The sequence below is a fragment of the Sinocyclocheilus grahami genome, unplaced genomic scaffold (assembly GCF_001515645.1).
Source record: "Sinocyclocheilus grahami isolate Dianchi unplaced genomic scaffold, SAMN03320097.WGS_v1.1 scaffold287.1, whole genome shotgun sequence".
Taxonomy (NCBI): domain Eukaryota; kingdom Metazoa; phylum Chordata; class Actinopteri; order Cypriniformes; family Cyprinidae; genus Sinocyclocheilus; species Sinocyclocheilus grahami.
The window spans coordinates 665,635-683,377 of NW_015505466.1; the positions used below are offsets into that span (position 1 = coordinate 665,635).

A 17,743-nucleotide genomic window follows, 5' to 3' on the forward strand; every position below is an offset into this window, starting at 1 on the left:
AAAAAAAAAAAAAAAAACAGGAAGGGGGCAAAAACCTTTTCATGGCACTGTATAAATATTTTTTGTTAGTATTAAAGGTGCAATAGGTGATTGTCTTCAGAAAAATTTGTCTCTTCAAATGCCGATAGCAATCATTAAGTTAAGTGGTCTAAATGTATTTATATATTCTGTGGAAGGCGTAGGACTAAGAAATGTTCGTCCAACCAAAACGCTCAGTCCGAGCATTTTGATTGGCTTTCCTACCTGCCTGTCAACATATGTATTTGCATACCTCTGCGCACCCTGTTCGTGCTGACCGGATACGTCATCAGCACGTTCACGTACGATGTGCAGACAAAGCAAGAATGGCAGGCAAACATCAACAACCTGATCTTCCTTCCTGGTATTGTAGTACTTTTACTAACTGTAATATAAAGTTTTCTCACTGGTTAATAACACATGATGTATTGTAGTAATGTTGTCTCTGGTCGTCTGGTCTGTGTGTGTATTCTTGCGCTCAGGGGGCGTGGCTTTGGACGGCAATTGCAGGGAGGATGGGACGTTTGCTTTCAGTGCTATCAGGCTAAAGTTAGCATTTTCTCCAAGGTCTCCTACTGCACCTTTAAGGGGGGGGGGTATACATTTTATTTGCTTAATTTGTTTGGTTAATCTGTATTGCAAATAAGGAAAAATGGAAAATAACATTAATTAGTTTTAAGTTTTAAACTGCGTTCAGACATGTCACATAGCATATTAAAAAAATCTAATAAAACATTTAGTTTTGCTTCCTAAGTTAGATTTCTGAAGGTTAAGCACTTTCATTCATTGAGCAAGAAACAATAGATCACTTGTTTAAAAAAATAAATAAGTTTCAAGCTTTGTTTTTGTACCCTTTTTATGCAAAGGGAAGGCAAATTATAAAACAAGCATTTGTAAACAGAGTATGAAGGCAAAGGGTACAATGTTTAAGGGTGAGGTCTTCTCAAGTTTACTGTGCAACCACCGACTAACCACTAGATTTTTTTTTTGTCTTTTTTACTTTTTTTAGTGTAAACATCCGTATTCATGAAAAACATGGTATCGAAGCTTCCCTCTTGCCTAAAATGCTTGTCCTCGTGACTTGGTTCTGGATGGCTTACTACGTTGATTAATTTGGTTTCTGTATGTTTTTTCTGTGTTGATTATGTGTGCATATCAGATGACTAGAGTGACCCAGGCTACACTACTACACTAGCCTGACTCAAGGCTTTGTTTTCCAAGCCACTATACCCGCCGGGGCCCACGCTGCCTTCAAGGGGGGAATGTGACCAGGAGCGTAGCCGCTGAACCTTCCGAGATGGACACCTTGTCTCTTTTTATTTTATTTTATTTTATTTTCATTTCCTTTTTTTATTTCACATGTTGTCCCTTTTTTGCCTCTTAGAAGAGTTGCATATTCATTGTATTGTTTTTCTTTTTTTGTTTTCCTGTCCCCTTGTCCCTCGTCCCCAATCCCACAGTTGCACCCCTTTGCCTGTCTTTGAATGCTGTCCAGGTTGACTTGCCGCCCAGTATTGGAGGGAAGTTTGAACGGTACAAGGGCAGCTCTTCCTGATATCTAATGCATTAAGATTTCTTCCTCTCTCTCTTTCTCTCGCTCCTCTCCACTGATCTGCTCAGGGTTTTACTTGAAAAATTCTATATTCCTTCATTATTTAATATAACCACACATTGTCTCACAAAAGTACACCAATTTTCTGTTTTTACTGAATTATAAGTACTGAAATAATTTTTTTTTTTTCTCAAAGCATTAAATTGAATGTCAGGCTTTGTTAGAAAATATCCTTAAATGTTCTTAATTATTATTTTGTTAGTTATTTATATAATCTATTTTTTTAATTCTTGAAAAACTTTTAGTAGCAATGACTTACATTTTGAGAACAGTATATAGTTATCTTTAGTCATTTGATGCTCAAATATAGCTGCTTATTCAATGTTGGATTGAGATCAGGACTTTCAGTTTTTCAGTTTGTAAGCTAAAACAGGTTCTCTTTGAGTATTTTTTTTAAATACATCTTTTCTTGGGCTGCATGCAATTGTCAATAAAATTGGCATCGCAATATGTCTAAGTGCGAATATAAAAATAGCAAAGTTGCCATTTAATGAAATAAATAAATGTGCTATGGGTTTTGCAGTGAAGCGTAGCACTGTGTTCATTTACTTGTGTGGAGCTTGATGTTTCTAAGCCTAATAGTTTTAACATTTGTAAATATGTAAATAATAGCATTGTAATTTTACAGACATGCTATTAAATCAAGTTTTAATATTTATTTTTGAAACATATTGCAACACATTAGATTTTTTTAATTATTACATTATAATAATATTAATGCAATATATTTCTTATCTTGTTAAGTGTTTTTATGTAATAATCAGTAAAAATGAATGTGTGTGTATTTGTAGTTGGTGCGGCATGTGAAGACTCAGGGAATTTTTTTAATAAAAAAAAAGAAGTAATTTTCTGATTTTTTTTTTTGTTTCATTAACTGCTGCCCTACAAAAAGCACACCAGACATTCTAGAATTATTCATTATTTTCAAATTGAGCTATTCAAGTCATTTGGTGAAAATTTTTTATATCTCTGAAAAACTAAATATTGCAATATCAGTTTATTCCAATATCGTGCAGCCCTAATATTTACTAACAGTGCCTGTGTAGCATCTGTAATTCAGTAAAATTACAGAATTGCTAGTAAAGACTTTTGTTCAATTCACTGTAATGACAAGAAATAAAATCGTTCTTCTAACAAAAGCTCACAACACAAGTTTAACTCCGTTGCATGGTTTTGGGGAACATTGTCTTTAGAGTAGTACTGAAGTGGCTGACATTTGAGGTTTTAATTTAGTTCTTCACTTAACACAAAAGCACAGATATACCAACCAACAGTCAGTTTACCCATGAATACTATAGTCATTGTAAGCACAAAGCATGCGTATATACTGTATATTATACCAATATTGGCTGAAACATATTTGGAAAAATGATTTGTTGTTAACTTTATTGTGAAGGCAATAATTTTTAGGGGAGACAATTTGAGGGAGGATTTCTCAAAGACACTTAAAATGTTCTTCTTTTCTGTATCTGATGTTCTATGTGCTATTAGTGTGATGCAGCCAACATGAACGGTTGTCTTGTGTTGCACACCCTTTCCAACACTGCGACACGATCGCCCCAGGGAGAAAAGCGCCCATGCTTGATATCGTATGGTTCATGACCAATATGTTTCCAGTACAGGTGACCCATACCACAAAGTGTTAACTCATTCTCTACATGTTCTGTTCTGATTTTTTTTTTTAAGAGCGAAAAGAACAAATCACAATGTTCTTTTCTCTGTTTTTGTGCAAAAGTCATCCCGTTTACAGTATGTCTTGTGTTGATAGTAAAAAGAGTAGCTATGCTAGTTCAGATTGTTCATGGTCGGGGTTGGAGATGCTTAGGGTGGGTGTTAGAGCGCTAGGCTGTTGGAGGACCCTCGTCTGAATCTTGGGTCATAGGTGAGGCAGCTGGAGATGTCTCCATTGGCCTCTCTAATGCCGGTGCTCTTGTTATTCAGGAAAAATCCCTGAAGAGGCAAAGGCGCTCTCGCTTTTGGCCCCCGCCGTGCCAGTGGCCAGCCTGATGAGCGGAGGAGGACTTCTGCCCATTCCTAGCCCCACTACACTACAGAATGTAAAAACACAATCTCGCAACTTAAGGCTGGAATACACTACACTTCTTTTTCCCAGGTTTTTGCCCAGATTTGCTGTTTGGAGGAGCCAGTGGTAGTTGGTAAAAGGCAGCAAGTTTGCAGATTTTGGGCTGTCGAAGTTGGCACTTTTCACAGAACGTCGCGTAATGTGTGATGGGCAATAGATGTGTTTTTAGCTTTAGATTATGATTCCATCCAGTCGCAGAATGTTTAAATTGATATTTTTTAGAACACATGTGACCCTGGACCACAAAACCAGTCATATGTAGCACGGGTAGGGCCTATATTTGTAGCAGTAGCCATCAATGCATTGCATGGGTCAAAATTATCGATTTTTCTTTTATGCCAAAAATCATTAGGATATTAAGCAAAGATCATGTTCCCTGAAAATATTTTGTAAATTTCCTACTGTAAATATATCAAAACTTAATTTTTGATTAGTAATATGCATTGTTAAGGACTTAATTTGGACAACTTTAAAGGTGATTTTCTCAATATTTAGATTTTTTGCACCCTCAGATTCCAGATTTTCAAATAGTTGCCTAAATATTCTTGGACAAATATTGTCCTATCCTAACAAACCGTACATCAATGGAAAGCTTATTTATTCAGATGATGTATAAATCTCAATTTAAAAAAACTGACCCTTATGACTGTTTTTGTGGTCCTGGGTCACATATCGTTTTTATGTCTCGCATGTCTCCTAATAATGAGCCGCGTGTTTCTGCATGATTTGTTGGGTCAGCAATGACTTGAAAGTCTGGTAGTATATGATGACAAGTTTTTCATTTTCAAAGTAGTCAAGTGTATCATCCCTAGTGTTTTAAATTCTTTTCAAATGTAAACGTTGTGTAGTGTATTCCAGCCTTTACTGAATTATGAAAAAATGTCACCTACATCATCAGCTGCATGCTACAGTTTTATTGTTTTATTTCGAATTGTCAGTTGTCACTAAAGTCTTATATTTGTTGGCCGACAGCGTGGTCTTCCTTTAGCTAATCTGGGGGTCCTGAATTCTAGTTTGGACACATCTGTGGCGGCTCTAAATGCAATTGCTTCACAGCCTCCGCTCATGGGAAATGTAGATCCTTCTAAAATTGATGAGATCAGGAGGACGGTGTATGTCGGCAATTTGAATTCACAGGTATGTGAAAATGAATTGAATTCACTCTGAGGCTATTTGCAGGTGCAGATAGTGTTGGATACTAATACTTACATAGTGGCAGATACTATTTGCAGCTCAGTGTATTTGTAGTACATTATAAAACAGTATGGATTAAGCTGAAATAATCAAGGTGTCATTGAAGGCTCAAGAATGAAGGTCCAAGTTGCCCCAACATAATTGTTATTGCCACTACATGACAAATGCGTAGACAACTGAATGTAATTAAAGTGGGCATCAAAAATGACACTTTGCTTTTGTCTTTCAAACACACATTGTACTTGTTTTGTCAATGTCCTGTAGAGCACCACAGCAGAGCAGCTCCTCAAGTTCTTCAAGCAAGTGGGAGATGTTAAGTTTGTTAGAATGGCAGGAGATGAAACCCAGCCTACACGTTTTGCTTTTGTGGAGTTTGCTGATCAGGAATTGGTGGCACGAGCGCTTACATTTAATGGAGTCATGTTTGGTGACAGACCACTAAAGTGAGTGCCTCCTTTTTTATCTTTATCTTTTTTATGTGCTTTTATCTTTTTTATATGCTTTTATCTTTATGTGCTAGCATTATGTATTTTAATAGTTATTAATCAACTTTTTTAGGATTAACCACTCCAATAATGCCATAGTGAAGCCACCAGAGCTCACACCTCAAGCTGCAGCCAAAGAACTGGAGGACGTGATGAAGAAAGTCAGAGAGGCTCAGTCAACCATTGCTGCTGTTATCGAGCCAGGTATGTCCTCTAGCCTGGACACGCACAAACAGAGTGAGGCTTTCTTGACATTTTTTTTAATTGATGAGTGTTTTGATTGTTTCTTCCAGAAAATAAAAATCCTTCATCCAGTAGATCTAGACGGTCCAGATCTCACTCTCGCTCCCCATCACACTCACGTAGAAAGCGATCCAGATCCAGGCACAGGTAAATTACACACATCCTTAAACATGCTTTCCATGTTAACTCATGCAAGCTTAAGAGCTTGCTAAAGCTACAGGCTACTCACAGTTAAGTAGGTAATGTACTCTCAAGCTAACCTTTTGAAAAAGTAATTACCGTATTGACCCGAATATAAGACAATATTTTTTTCTTGGAAATACAGTACATCTTTAAAAAACGCGGTTGTCTTATATTCAGGGTCTAGATTTTGACATGTCAATAATACACCCACAACAATAGGTGGCGCCAAATACGCATAAAACGAGTGTGCCATGAAATACGTAATGTAATGCGTGTTGTAAAGATCGCGAGGAAAAACAAAAGAAGCAGAAAACCTTACAGCTGCATGAGTTGTGACTGTCACGTTAGCCTGATGGGACCAAACTCCCTTTGTGATTTTAAAACGCAAGACAGTACCCAGATTTGAAGACTACAGTAAGATTTAACTTCTACTGTTAATACGATTTTGGTAGGCTACTATTAGATGGATAGCCTAAATGTCCTAATTCAGATGGGCTACCTGTTTTCTTTTTTTTTAATGGTATATCAAAAAGTGTATATTTTTTAAATGTGATTGTTGGTACATTTTACCAGTTTTTACCATACTTTCAAAACAAAAATTTAAATAGGAAAAATATGCAATATGAAAATAATTGAAGACAAAATGTGTTTTACTGAGAAAAAAGACATGATTTGGTTTTTAAAAAGCCTTTTTCCAAAAGGTACATCTGGGAAAAGGGGGGTCGTCTTATATTCGGGCCAGTACGGTAGTTACAGAAGTTATACAAGATGCACTAATAAAAACAAACATGCTACTAACAATGTATGTAATTATATTTTTATTTCCTTCATGTGAATTTGAATGAGCATCTGGAAGTAGTTAAGCATAGACATTCCAATATAAGAGTCCTGGTGTATTTCAGATTGTTTATTATTAAAATAACCATATTGTGCACATTTTCCTCTCTGTTATTATTGGCATTTTGCACCAACTTCTAATTTGGATGCACTGATAAATTGGTACATAATCCAATTTCAATACACGTTAAATCAAAACATGTTACCCCGTTTTGCTGATATAAGTCCTCATTGAAAATGTGCCCCAACCTGTTTAATTAAGTAAAATAATCTGAATTATTTTGAGATTGTATGGGTTTCTTCTGTATCAACAAACAATATTCATTTTATTGGTTCAGATCTTAAAAAAAAAAAAAAGAGTTGTAAATTTGATTTTAAGATTTCCGCAGATACGCTGTATTAAATAACCTGAGCTTTGCTTGTTAGATATGCTCGGACATAAATTCCACTCTATTTTTAATGTTAGTATCTAGCAATGTTCACTGTAGTAATGGAAAAATTACTTTTTTTTTCAATGATGTTTAAAGGGGACGCCTGTCCCAAAGATCACGGCAGAAGGTGAATGACTCCCGTGGGTCCCATAAGAGGCGCTCACGTTCCCGAGAAAGGAAACACAGCCGAAGTCGATCTTATTCTAGGTTAACCTGCACCACAATATCGGCCTCTTTACACTCATATTCTGTTTTTGTCCAACAAAGGACATTTTAGACCAGTGTTGTTTCTTATACACAGGGACCAAAGGAAGGACAAGGATGGCAAAGTAAGGAAGGAAAATGACTGGGAAGAAAAGAGGCCATGGGACAAAAAGGGAAGGACACCTCCTAAAGGCTTCAGTGGCCCTAGACGTTCCCGCAGCATAAGCAGGTCAGAAGAAAGTGTCCGTATTAAACCTGAAACAAAGTTTGCATGCTCAAAATATCACCTACTATGCAAAAAAGAAGAATATAGAAATAAAACAATCATTTAGTGATGTTTAACAATTAAAAAAGTTAATGAAATAAGAAAAAAACACTTTTACAGTATCAGTAAAAAGAGATAGCTGCTTATTCACTCCTCCGGTTTCTTCTGTATCAACAAACAATATTCATTTTATTGGTTCAGATCTTAAAAAAAAAAAAAAGAGTTGTAAATTTGATTTTAAGATTTCCGCAGATACGCTGTATTAAATAACCTGAGCTTTGCTTGTTAGATATGCTCGGACATAAATTCCACTCTATTTTTAATGTTAGTATCTAGCAATGTTCACTGTAGTAATGGAAAAATTACTTTTTTTTTCAATGATGTTTAAAGGGGACGCCTGTCCCAAAGATCACGGCAGAAGGTGAATGACTCCCGTGGGTCCCATAAGAGGCGCTCACGTTCCCGAGAAAGGAAACACAGCCGAAGTCGATCTTATTCTAGGTTAACCTGCACCACAATATCGGCCTCTTTACACTCATATTCTGTTTTTGTCCAACAAAGGACATTTTAGACCAGTGTTGTTTCTTATACACAGGGACCAAAGGAAGGACAAGGATGGCAAAGTAAGGAAGGAAAATGACTGGGAAGAAAAGAGGCCATGGGACAAAAAGGGAAGGACACCTCCTAAAGGCTTCAGTGGCCCTAGACGTTCCCGCAGCATAAGCAGGTCAGAAGAAAGTGTCCGTATTAAACCTGAAACAAAGTTTGCATGCTCAAAATATCACCTACTATGCAAAAAAGAAGAATATAGAAATAAAACAATCATTTAGTGATGTTTAACAATTAAAAAAGTTAATGAAATAAGAAAAAAACACTTTTACAGTATCAGTAAAAAGAGATAGCTGCTTATTCTCTCCTCCCCCCCCCCCACCCCCACCCTTTGAGTGGCCACCCTTAGTGCTTTTCCAAGATATTCTGTAAAAATGAGTCTTATAATACGATTTTATATCAATGTATACATTTAGTTGGAAGGATAATTTTTACTGGGGAAAAGGTACTAGTTTTTTTAGTGATTTCAATCGATTAAAAAAAAATAATGAATTAATCTCATTTTTTTTCTGAAATTAATCGTGATTAATCCCACCTAACATTTAAAGTTTTTAAATATACTTTTAAATTGCAATAATTTCACATTCAATCTTCAAATTAATGTAGAAACAACATAAAGTATAGTTTTATAGAGAGTATATTTATCCGTGCCTCGGGTCATTTTGATCCGAAACTCATATTTAAAGATTTTTTTTAAATCGAACGTTGATCGTTATGGTATGAAACTTTGTGACTTTTGTCACACTTGAACCGGGAATACACGAAAAAAAAATTGAGTGAATTCGAGCAGTTTAAGTGGGTGTTATATAAAAAGTATCAAAAGTGTCCCTCGCGGGTCATTTTGACCCGCCACTGGACAAGCATGGAATTGACGAAAAAACTGTGTATTTTTTTTATTTAATTTTGTCACACTTGAGCATGGAACACAAAAAAAAATTTTTGTCTATTCGAGGATTCAATGTGGGTGTAACAAAAGAGTCCCTTGTGGATCATTTTGACCCGGCCATAGGAATGAATGGTATGTCCGAAAAAACCCCCAGCATTTTTTAAAAATGTATTCGATTTTTTTTTACTATACAAAATCTGACACAATCCAGGAAAGATGCATACCCAAACGAAGGGCTGAGATTGCAGAATGTCCCCAATGCACAAAAAACTCACATACCCACACACACTCCCATTGAAACACATTATAGCATGTATGTTTCTGCTGGGAAATGACTGTCATTTAGATTTTTTTTTTTTACTTAACACAGTTAAATTTCAGTGATGGGGTGGAGACCAATAGCCACGTTTCCGCTATCGGGCCAAAAGCGGGCGTGCTAGTGCGTGCCAGGGCCAGTCGCGTTTCCACTGTCACTCGGGGCCAACAGCCCGGGTTTTTTGGCCCGACAAAAACCTTGGGCCAAAGTGGGCCAGCTGGGGCAAGAGGAGTGGTTATGAAGAAAAAGGCGGAGTTCCTCCGTGTCTGGAGAGCGTCAGCGCCGCGGATCATTTCATAAAGTTAACAGCTATAACATCAGCATTAAAGACTTTCAAAATCAGTTGAGCTCAAAACTCATTTTCAGACAGCAGCGAGTGTTTGAAATAACTTGATCCAATGTAGATTATGATCACCATACAAGGCAGAAATATTTATAAGCGATGCAAAAGACTATGCACGCTAGCCATTAATGTTACCATAGTAAACATGGTAAATACGACCGCTTGAAGAAATCAGACATCAGCTTCTTATTCTCTATCACAATCGTGTATTTATTTAGTAACATGTTATCTGTCATAAGTCTCGTCTCCAGAGTTTAGCTCCGCATATGTCATAAAAATATAATAATGTTATGCAAATCTTCCCACATCGTGACGTAGACATGTGGGGTCGTGTTAGAACGAGCCGTTTTAGGTAGGGGTGGTTTACTTTGAACTTTTATAAAGAATATCTCTTTGGATTTGAGACTTTAGTCTTTGCAACTTTACAGATCTTCTTTATGCACCAAGCGCTTGTAACACTTCAAAGAGAAAGGAAAATTTGAAATCGCATCATATGACCCATTTAAAACCAAAAATGTATGTATTGAAATTTTACTTTTTTTTAAGCAAGTTCGTTAAATGCTGTCCTTCTGCTAAAAAATTGTTCCTGAAAGCAATAGTAAATGGCAAGAGAATGTTCCAAACATGCCTCATCTAATGTAGGGTGACCATATTTTAGTTTTTTAAAAAGAGGACAGTGGCACCCAGTGGCGGGGGGCTGGGGTGTGGTTGTTTGTTGGTTAAAGTAATGCCGAAGTAGCGCAATCCCAAATATCAAAACTCAAAATGTCATTTTCATACCTAAAATACATATTTTAGCTTACTGTACACCTTGTCACATAGCAGCTTTTAGGTATTGCTCTATTGTGACACCCCCCGGTGTTGGCGTGACCTAAATGCGCTCAGTCTATATAGCCGTGCTGTATCGTGAATAAAACACAGCTGCTGACCAATCAGAATCGAGGAATGGAACTAACCTTTTTATAATATTTGTTTAATGGCATCTTTTTTATGGACTTAAAGGTACAATATGTACGTTTTCACCGCTAGAGGGCGCGTATTCAAAACAAACAAAGAAACAAAGGAGTAGTTTGATGTAGGGCTGTCAAAATTACTGAAGAACTAAATTCGAATTTTCTACTTAAATATGATTATTGAATTATATTCAAATTTAAAAGGCATAATTTCAGTTAGGGGGAAAAAAAGCTTTTGGCTTCTCTCCTGAGGCCACAAGAGGGCGCATCGAGCAAAATATTATGCACGTTTCTTCAAAGCGTAATAAAATAACACGACTATCTTTGAAAAAAAGTGCATAATGTTTAAAATAATGTTTATAAACCATATCTAATTAATAAAGTTGCTTAAACAATTAGAAAAAAAACAGCACCATGCATGTATGTATAGTTTAATACAAAGGACCGAAAACCAATCACAAAGAGTAGGCTACTTTCTTCATTTAAAAACATGAGATACAGTGGGATGGGGAAAAACTGCCATAACGTCTTTACACATGTTTTTTAAAAGTTGAACTTGCATTAATTTTACATGGCTTTCTAAACATGCCGCTCTCTGCGAGACACGAGTGCAACGCTAATAGATGTCCCTCTGGAAAATGTGATAAATATGCATTCTGTGTGAACGGCTTGGTTTCAGTTTTGACGTAAACCGACATCTTCTCCACACGGATGCTCTCGTTTTCCGCAATATATTGAATGAACAACGTAGCAGCGCCGCATCTAGTGGGTTCAACTGGATAGGCTAACAAAAGCATTCAAATGCAATCAATGACACATACATCGTCATCGCATCTCGTGCGCCACTGATAAGGCTGCCTGACGGCTGACGCAGACCTTAAATTTTATTCCAATATTTTTGCATTTGAATGTGGATTTTTTTTTAATTCGACGAATATTCGAAATTCCAAATTAATTGTTTTTGACAGCCCTAGTTTGATGACGCCGTGACTGAGTGTGGAATCATGGGAGCTGTCGTCTTCATCCCCACAGCCGACGCAATCCGACGGGACTCATGAACATGGATGAGCTAATGTATTAAAGATTTATTAACATCGTAGTATGAAGCAGAGTGAGGTGGAAAGACGTCGAAGCGAAACGAGGCCGCTGAAGCAATTACTAATGAGAGACGAGAGTGACACATGGCTCGAAAGCAGCAGAGCTTTTATTATGCCACACTTTAGTGCTTCCGCTTCTTCCGGTCGAGCGTATGTGGGGTAAAGCAGCGCTGTTTTATCATACTAGATACGTTTGGAAGTTCTGTTATAATGCTACTCTGTGCAGTCGTCATCTGTCTGATGAAACGCACAACATATTAAAACGTCTTTGGTGTTTCCATGTTTTCTACAAAACAAAACCGGAAATCGAGGGTGTATGACGTTATTGGCAGGCGACACAATGACACTATAGACACGGGTTAAAATTGCTTATTTCTTTGGATTTAAACATTCTTCGAAACATTTGAGATAATGTAAGTACACAAGTCAGCAAAATATATAACACTGTTCTAGTGGTTTTTGGATATTTTAATAAAAAAATCTTACATATTGCACCTTTAAGGTAAGTATCACTGATACCAATACTACTAATGTCTCTATGAAGTTTTCCTAATATTTCACCATTGACTATAGCCATTCAACATTACAGTATTACTAAGAGCTATTAATTTTAACAGTTACAAGACTTTAAAAAATAACTTCTAATTTAATTGAACTTAAAGGGGTCATATGATGCGATTTCAAGTTTTCCTTTCTCTTTGGAGTGTTACAAGCTGATTGTGCATAGATATGATCCCTGAAGTTGCAAAGACTAAAGTCTCAAAACCAAAGAGATATTCTTTATCAAAGTTAAGACTCTGCCACGCCCCCCTCGTTCTAACACGCCCCCCACATGTCTACGTCACTATGGAAATATTAGCATAATGCCGCCCAAATGTGCATGCAAATGCATTTTATTTATGACCGTTTCGTGAACCTAGGAGAGGAGGTAATTCTGACTTTACAATGGCAATCTGGCGCTTCTGAATCAGCTACTGTTTTGTTATTAGTTTAAGTATTTGCTATTGACTGTTCAAATGCGGAGTTTTGCGCATCGTGTGTGTGTGTGTGAGAGAGAGAGAGAGAGAGAGAGAGAGAGGGTCACTGTCTTAACCGTGGCTTGTGTACTGCAAACACCATACCAGCTTCATCACTGTGTCTGTAACGTGACTCTGTTCCCCCTTTGGGCTTGAAAATCAGTGTCTGAGTGGGGTGGCCAACTCAAGCGCCGCGCCGCGCCTGCGTAAACCTCGTTAAATATTTTTACCGTTGTTAAACTTGAAAAAGTAATCAAATATTATTAATGTTAAATATTTTTAACGTTGTTAAACTTGAAAAAGTTATCAAATATTATTAATGTTAAATATTTTTAACATTGTTAAACTGGAAAAAGTAATCACCTGCGTTAACACGCTAATTTTGACAGCACTAGGTTTTTTAGAAGTTAGCTTGTGTGTTTAGATAAAGATAATTTTTCCCTTTATCTCACAGAGGCCATAAGAAAAGAAGCAGCTCTCGATCCAGGTCACCAAGGCGGAGAGCCCCATCACCATCGCCGTCTAAAAGGTTTACTGTGCGAGAAAATTTGTGTCTGACATTATTGTTTGATCAGACTCATTATTAAAATCTTAATCTCTTCTGTATATTTTCAGAGGCAAGAAAGATGAAAAGAGGGATAAAGGACGGGACCGTAGCAGGGAAAGGACAGAGAGCTCAATGTCCAGGAGGAAAAGCAGGGATTATGAACATAAATCTAAACCATCACTGGTTTGTCCAATTTATATTTCAAACACACATCTCATTTATATTTACACATTCAGTTTCATTTATGAAACACACGCAAAATGAATTTGTATTGGTGATTTGGTGCAGTAATTTTGGTTTGAGGTTACGTAAATTAACACAAATACTCTGTGACTTATAATGTTAATAGCGTCATGTAAGTGCAGTCACTTTATTCATATTGTGGTTTTCATGAAACTACGCTATTACCAGGTACAGCTAATCTCTGGAGGCGTGTGGACTGATGCAGTGTGGTGCTAATCAGATTGTGGGTTTAGTTATGGGAGAACAGCTAGTGTCAATATGTCTTCTTCTGACTAATGTCAATTTCTTATGTATTCAGCTTGCTGGATTAATAACCAGTTTCCATTGATACTATTATATTGTATTGCTATTATATTTGAATGCTGAAGTGATAAATGGAAACTACTGTATACCTCTAATGCTCATATTGAGGTACTCATTTCTCCCCATGCATCTCAGAGAGCTCACTGTGCGTGTTTAGTTTAAATAATTTGCCATGTAGCTCTGCTGTATCTCAGAGTGCTGCTCTAGTTTTATAGATAAGAAACTGGTTTATATGCATTTATGTGACTTTTATAAATGTGAGTCCATCACTGACCACAGCATTGGCCAGTGATGGACTTAAAATGCAAGAAATTTAATAAATTATGATTATGAAAATATATTCAAAACTTTAGGGTAAGATTTATTTTATTTAGTTTGATCAGTAAAATTTATGTTAATGTTTTTGAAAGAAGGCTCTCTTTTTCACCAAGGCTACATTTAATTGATCAAAATTACAATAATATTAGTAGGTAAAACTGTAATATTGTGAAATATTATTACAGTTTTCTATTTTAAAATTTAATATATTCCTGTGATGGCAAAGCTGAATTTTCAGCAGCCATTACACCAGTATTCACTTCAGTGTCACACGATGCTTCAGAAGTTATTCTAATATGCTTATTAGCAATGTTGAAAAGATCTGCTACTTACTATTTTTGTGGAACCCATGCTACATTTTACAGGATTTTTTGATGAATAGAAAAAATAGCATTTAGGTGAAATAGAAATCTTTTGTAACATTCTAAATGTCTTTCCTGTCACTTTTGATCATTTTTAATGCATTGTTGTAGAAATTCCCCTATGCACCTGACCTAAGTTTACCTGTGGGTGTCTACTGGCGACACCCAAAGCGTCAACATTTACAAAGTTTATACTATAGCGTGTTTACTGGCGACAACACTATCACTTTGAACACAATCACTCAGGACTAAGATCTTTAGTGTTCCACTAACCTGTTGCGCAGCAGAAACCAGACAGACTCCAGACAGTGCCTTTGAATATGCTTTAATCAAGGCTGGGAGGACCTCATACCAATCGCAGAGAATCCCTCCGACAAAAAGAACACATTTTGCTGAAATATAATTGGTTCTTCATATGTGCAATTCAGCAAACCTCTCTGTTACCGGCAAAACAAATTTGGTGTTTGAGTACTTCAGCTTGTTACTCATGTCATGGATTTGTGGTTATGTTTATATTCAGACAAATGTCTAGACGCCTTGTCATTGCGCAACCTTTATTGCAACTCTGGCCTAAGTGTTGGGGACATGGGATGCTTTCAGTCAGATTTACTCTTGTGTGTCTTTTCCTGACTCACGGTTAAATTTTTTTCAGATGGAGAGGGGCTACGAGCCGGCGGACCACGAGTATGACAGTGACATGGATGGGTCGGGTTCTGTGGGTAATGACGAATACTCTGTGACTTATAATGTTAATAGCGTCATGTAAGTGCAGTCACTTTATTCATATTGTGGTTTTCATGAAACTACGCTATTACCAGGTACAGCTAATCTCTGGAGGCGTGTGGACTGATGCAGTGTGGTGCTAATCAGATTGTGGGTTTAGTTATGGGAGAACAGCTAGTGTCAATATGTCTTCTTCTGACTAATGTCAATTTCTTATGTATTCAGCTTGCTGGATTAATAACCAGTTTCCATTGATACTATTATATTGTATTGCTATTATATTTGAATGCTGAAGTGATAAATGGAAACTACTGTATACCTCTAATGCTCATATTGAGGTACTCATTTCTCCCCATGCATCTCAGAGAGCTCACTGTGCGTGTTTAGTTTAAATAATTTGCACAGCATGTAGCTCTGCTGTATCTCAGAGTGCTGCTCTAGTTTTATAGATAAGAAACTGGTTTATATGCATTTATGTGACTTTTATAAATGTGAGTCCATCACTGACCACAGCATTGGCCAGTGATGGACTTAAAATGCAAGAAATTTAATAAATTATGATTATGAAAATATATTCAAAACTTTAGGGTAAGATTTATTTTATTTAGTTTGATCAGTAAAATTTATGTTAATGTTTTTGAAAGAAGGCTCTCTTTTTCACCAAGGCTACATTTAATTGATCAAAATTACAATAATATTAGTAGGTAAAACTGTAATATTGTGAAATATTATTACAGTTTTCTATTTTAAAATTTAATATATTCCTGTGATGGCAAAGCTGAATTTTCAGCAGCCATTACACCAGTATTCACTTCAGTGTCACACGATGCTTCAGAAGTTATTCTAATATGCTTATTAGCAATGTTGAAAAGATCTGCTACTTACTATTTTTGTGGAACCCATGCTACATTTTACAGGATTTTTTGATGAATAGAAAAAATAGCATTTAGGTGAAATAGAAATCTTTTGTAACATTCTAAATGTCTTTCCTGTCACTTTTGATCATTTTTAATGCATTGTTGTAGAAATTCCCCTATGCACCTGACCTAAGTTTACCTGTGGGTGTCTACTGGCGACACCCAAAGCGTCAACATTTACAAAGTTTATACTATAGCGTGTTTACTGGCGACAACACTATCACTTTGAACACAATCACTCAGGACTAAGATCTTTAGTGTTCCACTAACCTGTTGCGCAGCAGAAACCAGACAGACTCCAGACAGTGCCTTTGAATATGCTTTAATCAAGGCTGGGAGGACCTCATACCAATCGCAGAGAATCCCTCCGACAAAAAGAACACATTTTGCTGAAATATAATTGGTTCTTCATATGTGCAATTCAGCAAACCTCTCTGTTACCGGCAAAACAAATTTGGTGTTTGAGTACTTCAGCTTGTTACTCATGTCATGGATTTGTGGTTATGTTTATATTCAGACAAATGTCTAGACGCCTTGTCATTGCGCAACCTTTATTGCAACTCTGGCCTAAGTGTTGGGGACATGGGATGCTTTCAGTCAGATTTACTCTTGTGTGTCTTTTCCTGACTCACGGTTTAATTTTTTTCAGATGGAGAGGGGCTACGAGCCGGCGGACCACGAGTATGACAGTGACATGGATGGGTCGGGTTCTGTGGGTAATGACGACAGATCTTCTCAAGCTCATCTCAACGGCAGCTATAGGAGCACTTACGCTGAGGAGGATGATCTCTCTGCAGCTGAGTGATTCACGTGTACCCATAATGCCATCAACAGTGATGCTGTCTGGAGAGCACAGCATCATGTATGATACTGTAACACTTGTCACTCCTGTTGAAGTGCTTTCTCTTGCGTCCATTGCTGTGAGATTGTAGGCTTCTGAAAAAATTTTCTACTGCTGTGAATATGCTACCTGTCATATGATATTCATATGGATGAAAATGTAAAATTTTGGATAGATCTTTTTTGTGCTGAGAGATGCGGTATACTGAATGAAGGTGCTTTTGTTGAGGTCACTTTTTTTAATCAGTTTTGCATTTGTTGTCTTTTGCATGTAACTTTGTGTTTACATTCTTGTGGGAAGATGTTGTTTTATGATATTTTGTTTCTCTTTTCGGTCCATCTTACTAAAACAAGCCATTATTAGTGTGAATCAAAAAAAAAAAAAAGTTATATTTTACCCCAAATTCAAAATAACATATTTTGCATAAAGACGATAATGCATATTTTAAGATGTTTTTGATTTTTTTTTTGCATTTAAGTACATTTTCTTAAAACTCTTAATTGCTATAATATAAAAACATCCTGCCTGGACAGACTTTTAAAAAAATTAAATTTAAAGGGGTCATATGACGTTGCTACAAAATAACATTATTTGGTGTAATGAAATGTATTTATGCGGTTTAAGGTTAAAAAAACACATTATTTTCCACATACTGTACATTATTGTTTCTCCTCTATGCCCCGCCTTTCTGAAACGCGTCGATTTTTACAAAGC

The 17,743-nt window shown here is 36.6% G+C and overlaps 1 protein-coding gene across 1 annotated transcript in view; it reads left to right on the top strand.

Annotated features, from left to right (window-relative positions):
- LOC107600599 (splicing regulatory glutamine/lysine-rich protein 1-like) overlaps positions 1 to 16,993 on the top strand; it is a 32,791-nt gene extending 15,798 nt beyond the window's left edge. The window contains exons 3-13 of the mRNA XM_016292533.1: positions 3,572 to 3,687; positions 4,686 to 4,850; positions 5,172 to 5,350; positions 5,466 to 5,596; positions 5,686 to 5,782; positions 7,183 to 7,293; positions 7,388 to 7,519; positions 13,230 to 13,304; positions 13,391 to 13,505; positions 15,201 to 15,284; positions 16,838 to 16,993. Coding sequence (XP_016148019.1) covers positions 3,572 to 3,687; positions 4,686 to 4,850; positions 5,172 to 5,350; positions 5,466 to 5,596; positions 5,686 to 5,782; positions 7,183 to 7,293; positions 7,388 to 7,519; positions 13,230 to 13,304; positions 13,391 to 13,505; positions 15,201 to 15,284; positions 16,838 to 16,993 — 1,361 coding nt within the window. The remainder of the gene's footprint in view (positions 1 to 3,571; positions 3,688 to 4,685; positions 4,851 to 5,171; positions 5,351 to 5,465; positions 5,597 to 5,685; positions 5,783 to 7,182; positions 7,294 to 7,387; positions 7,520 to 13,229; positions 13,305 to 13,390; positions 13,506 to 15,200; positions 15,285 to 16,837) is intronic.
- The last annotated feature ends 750 nt before the right edge of the window (positions 16,994 to 17,743 follow it).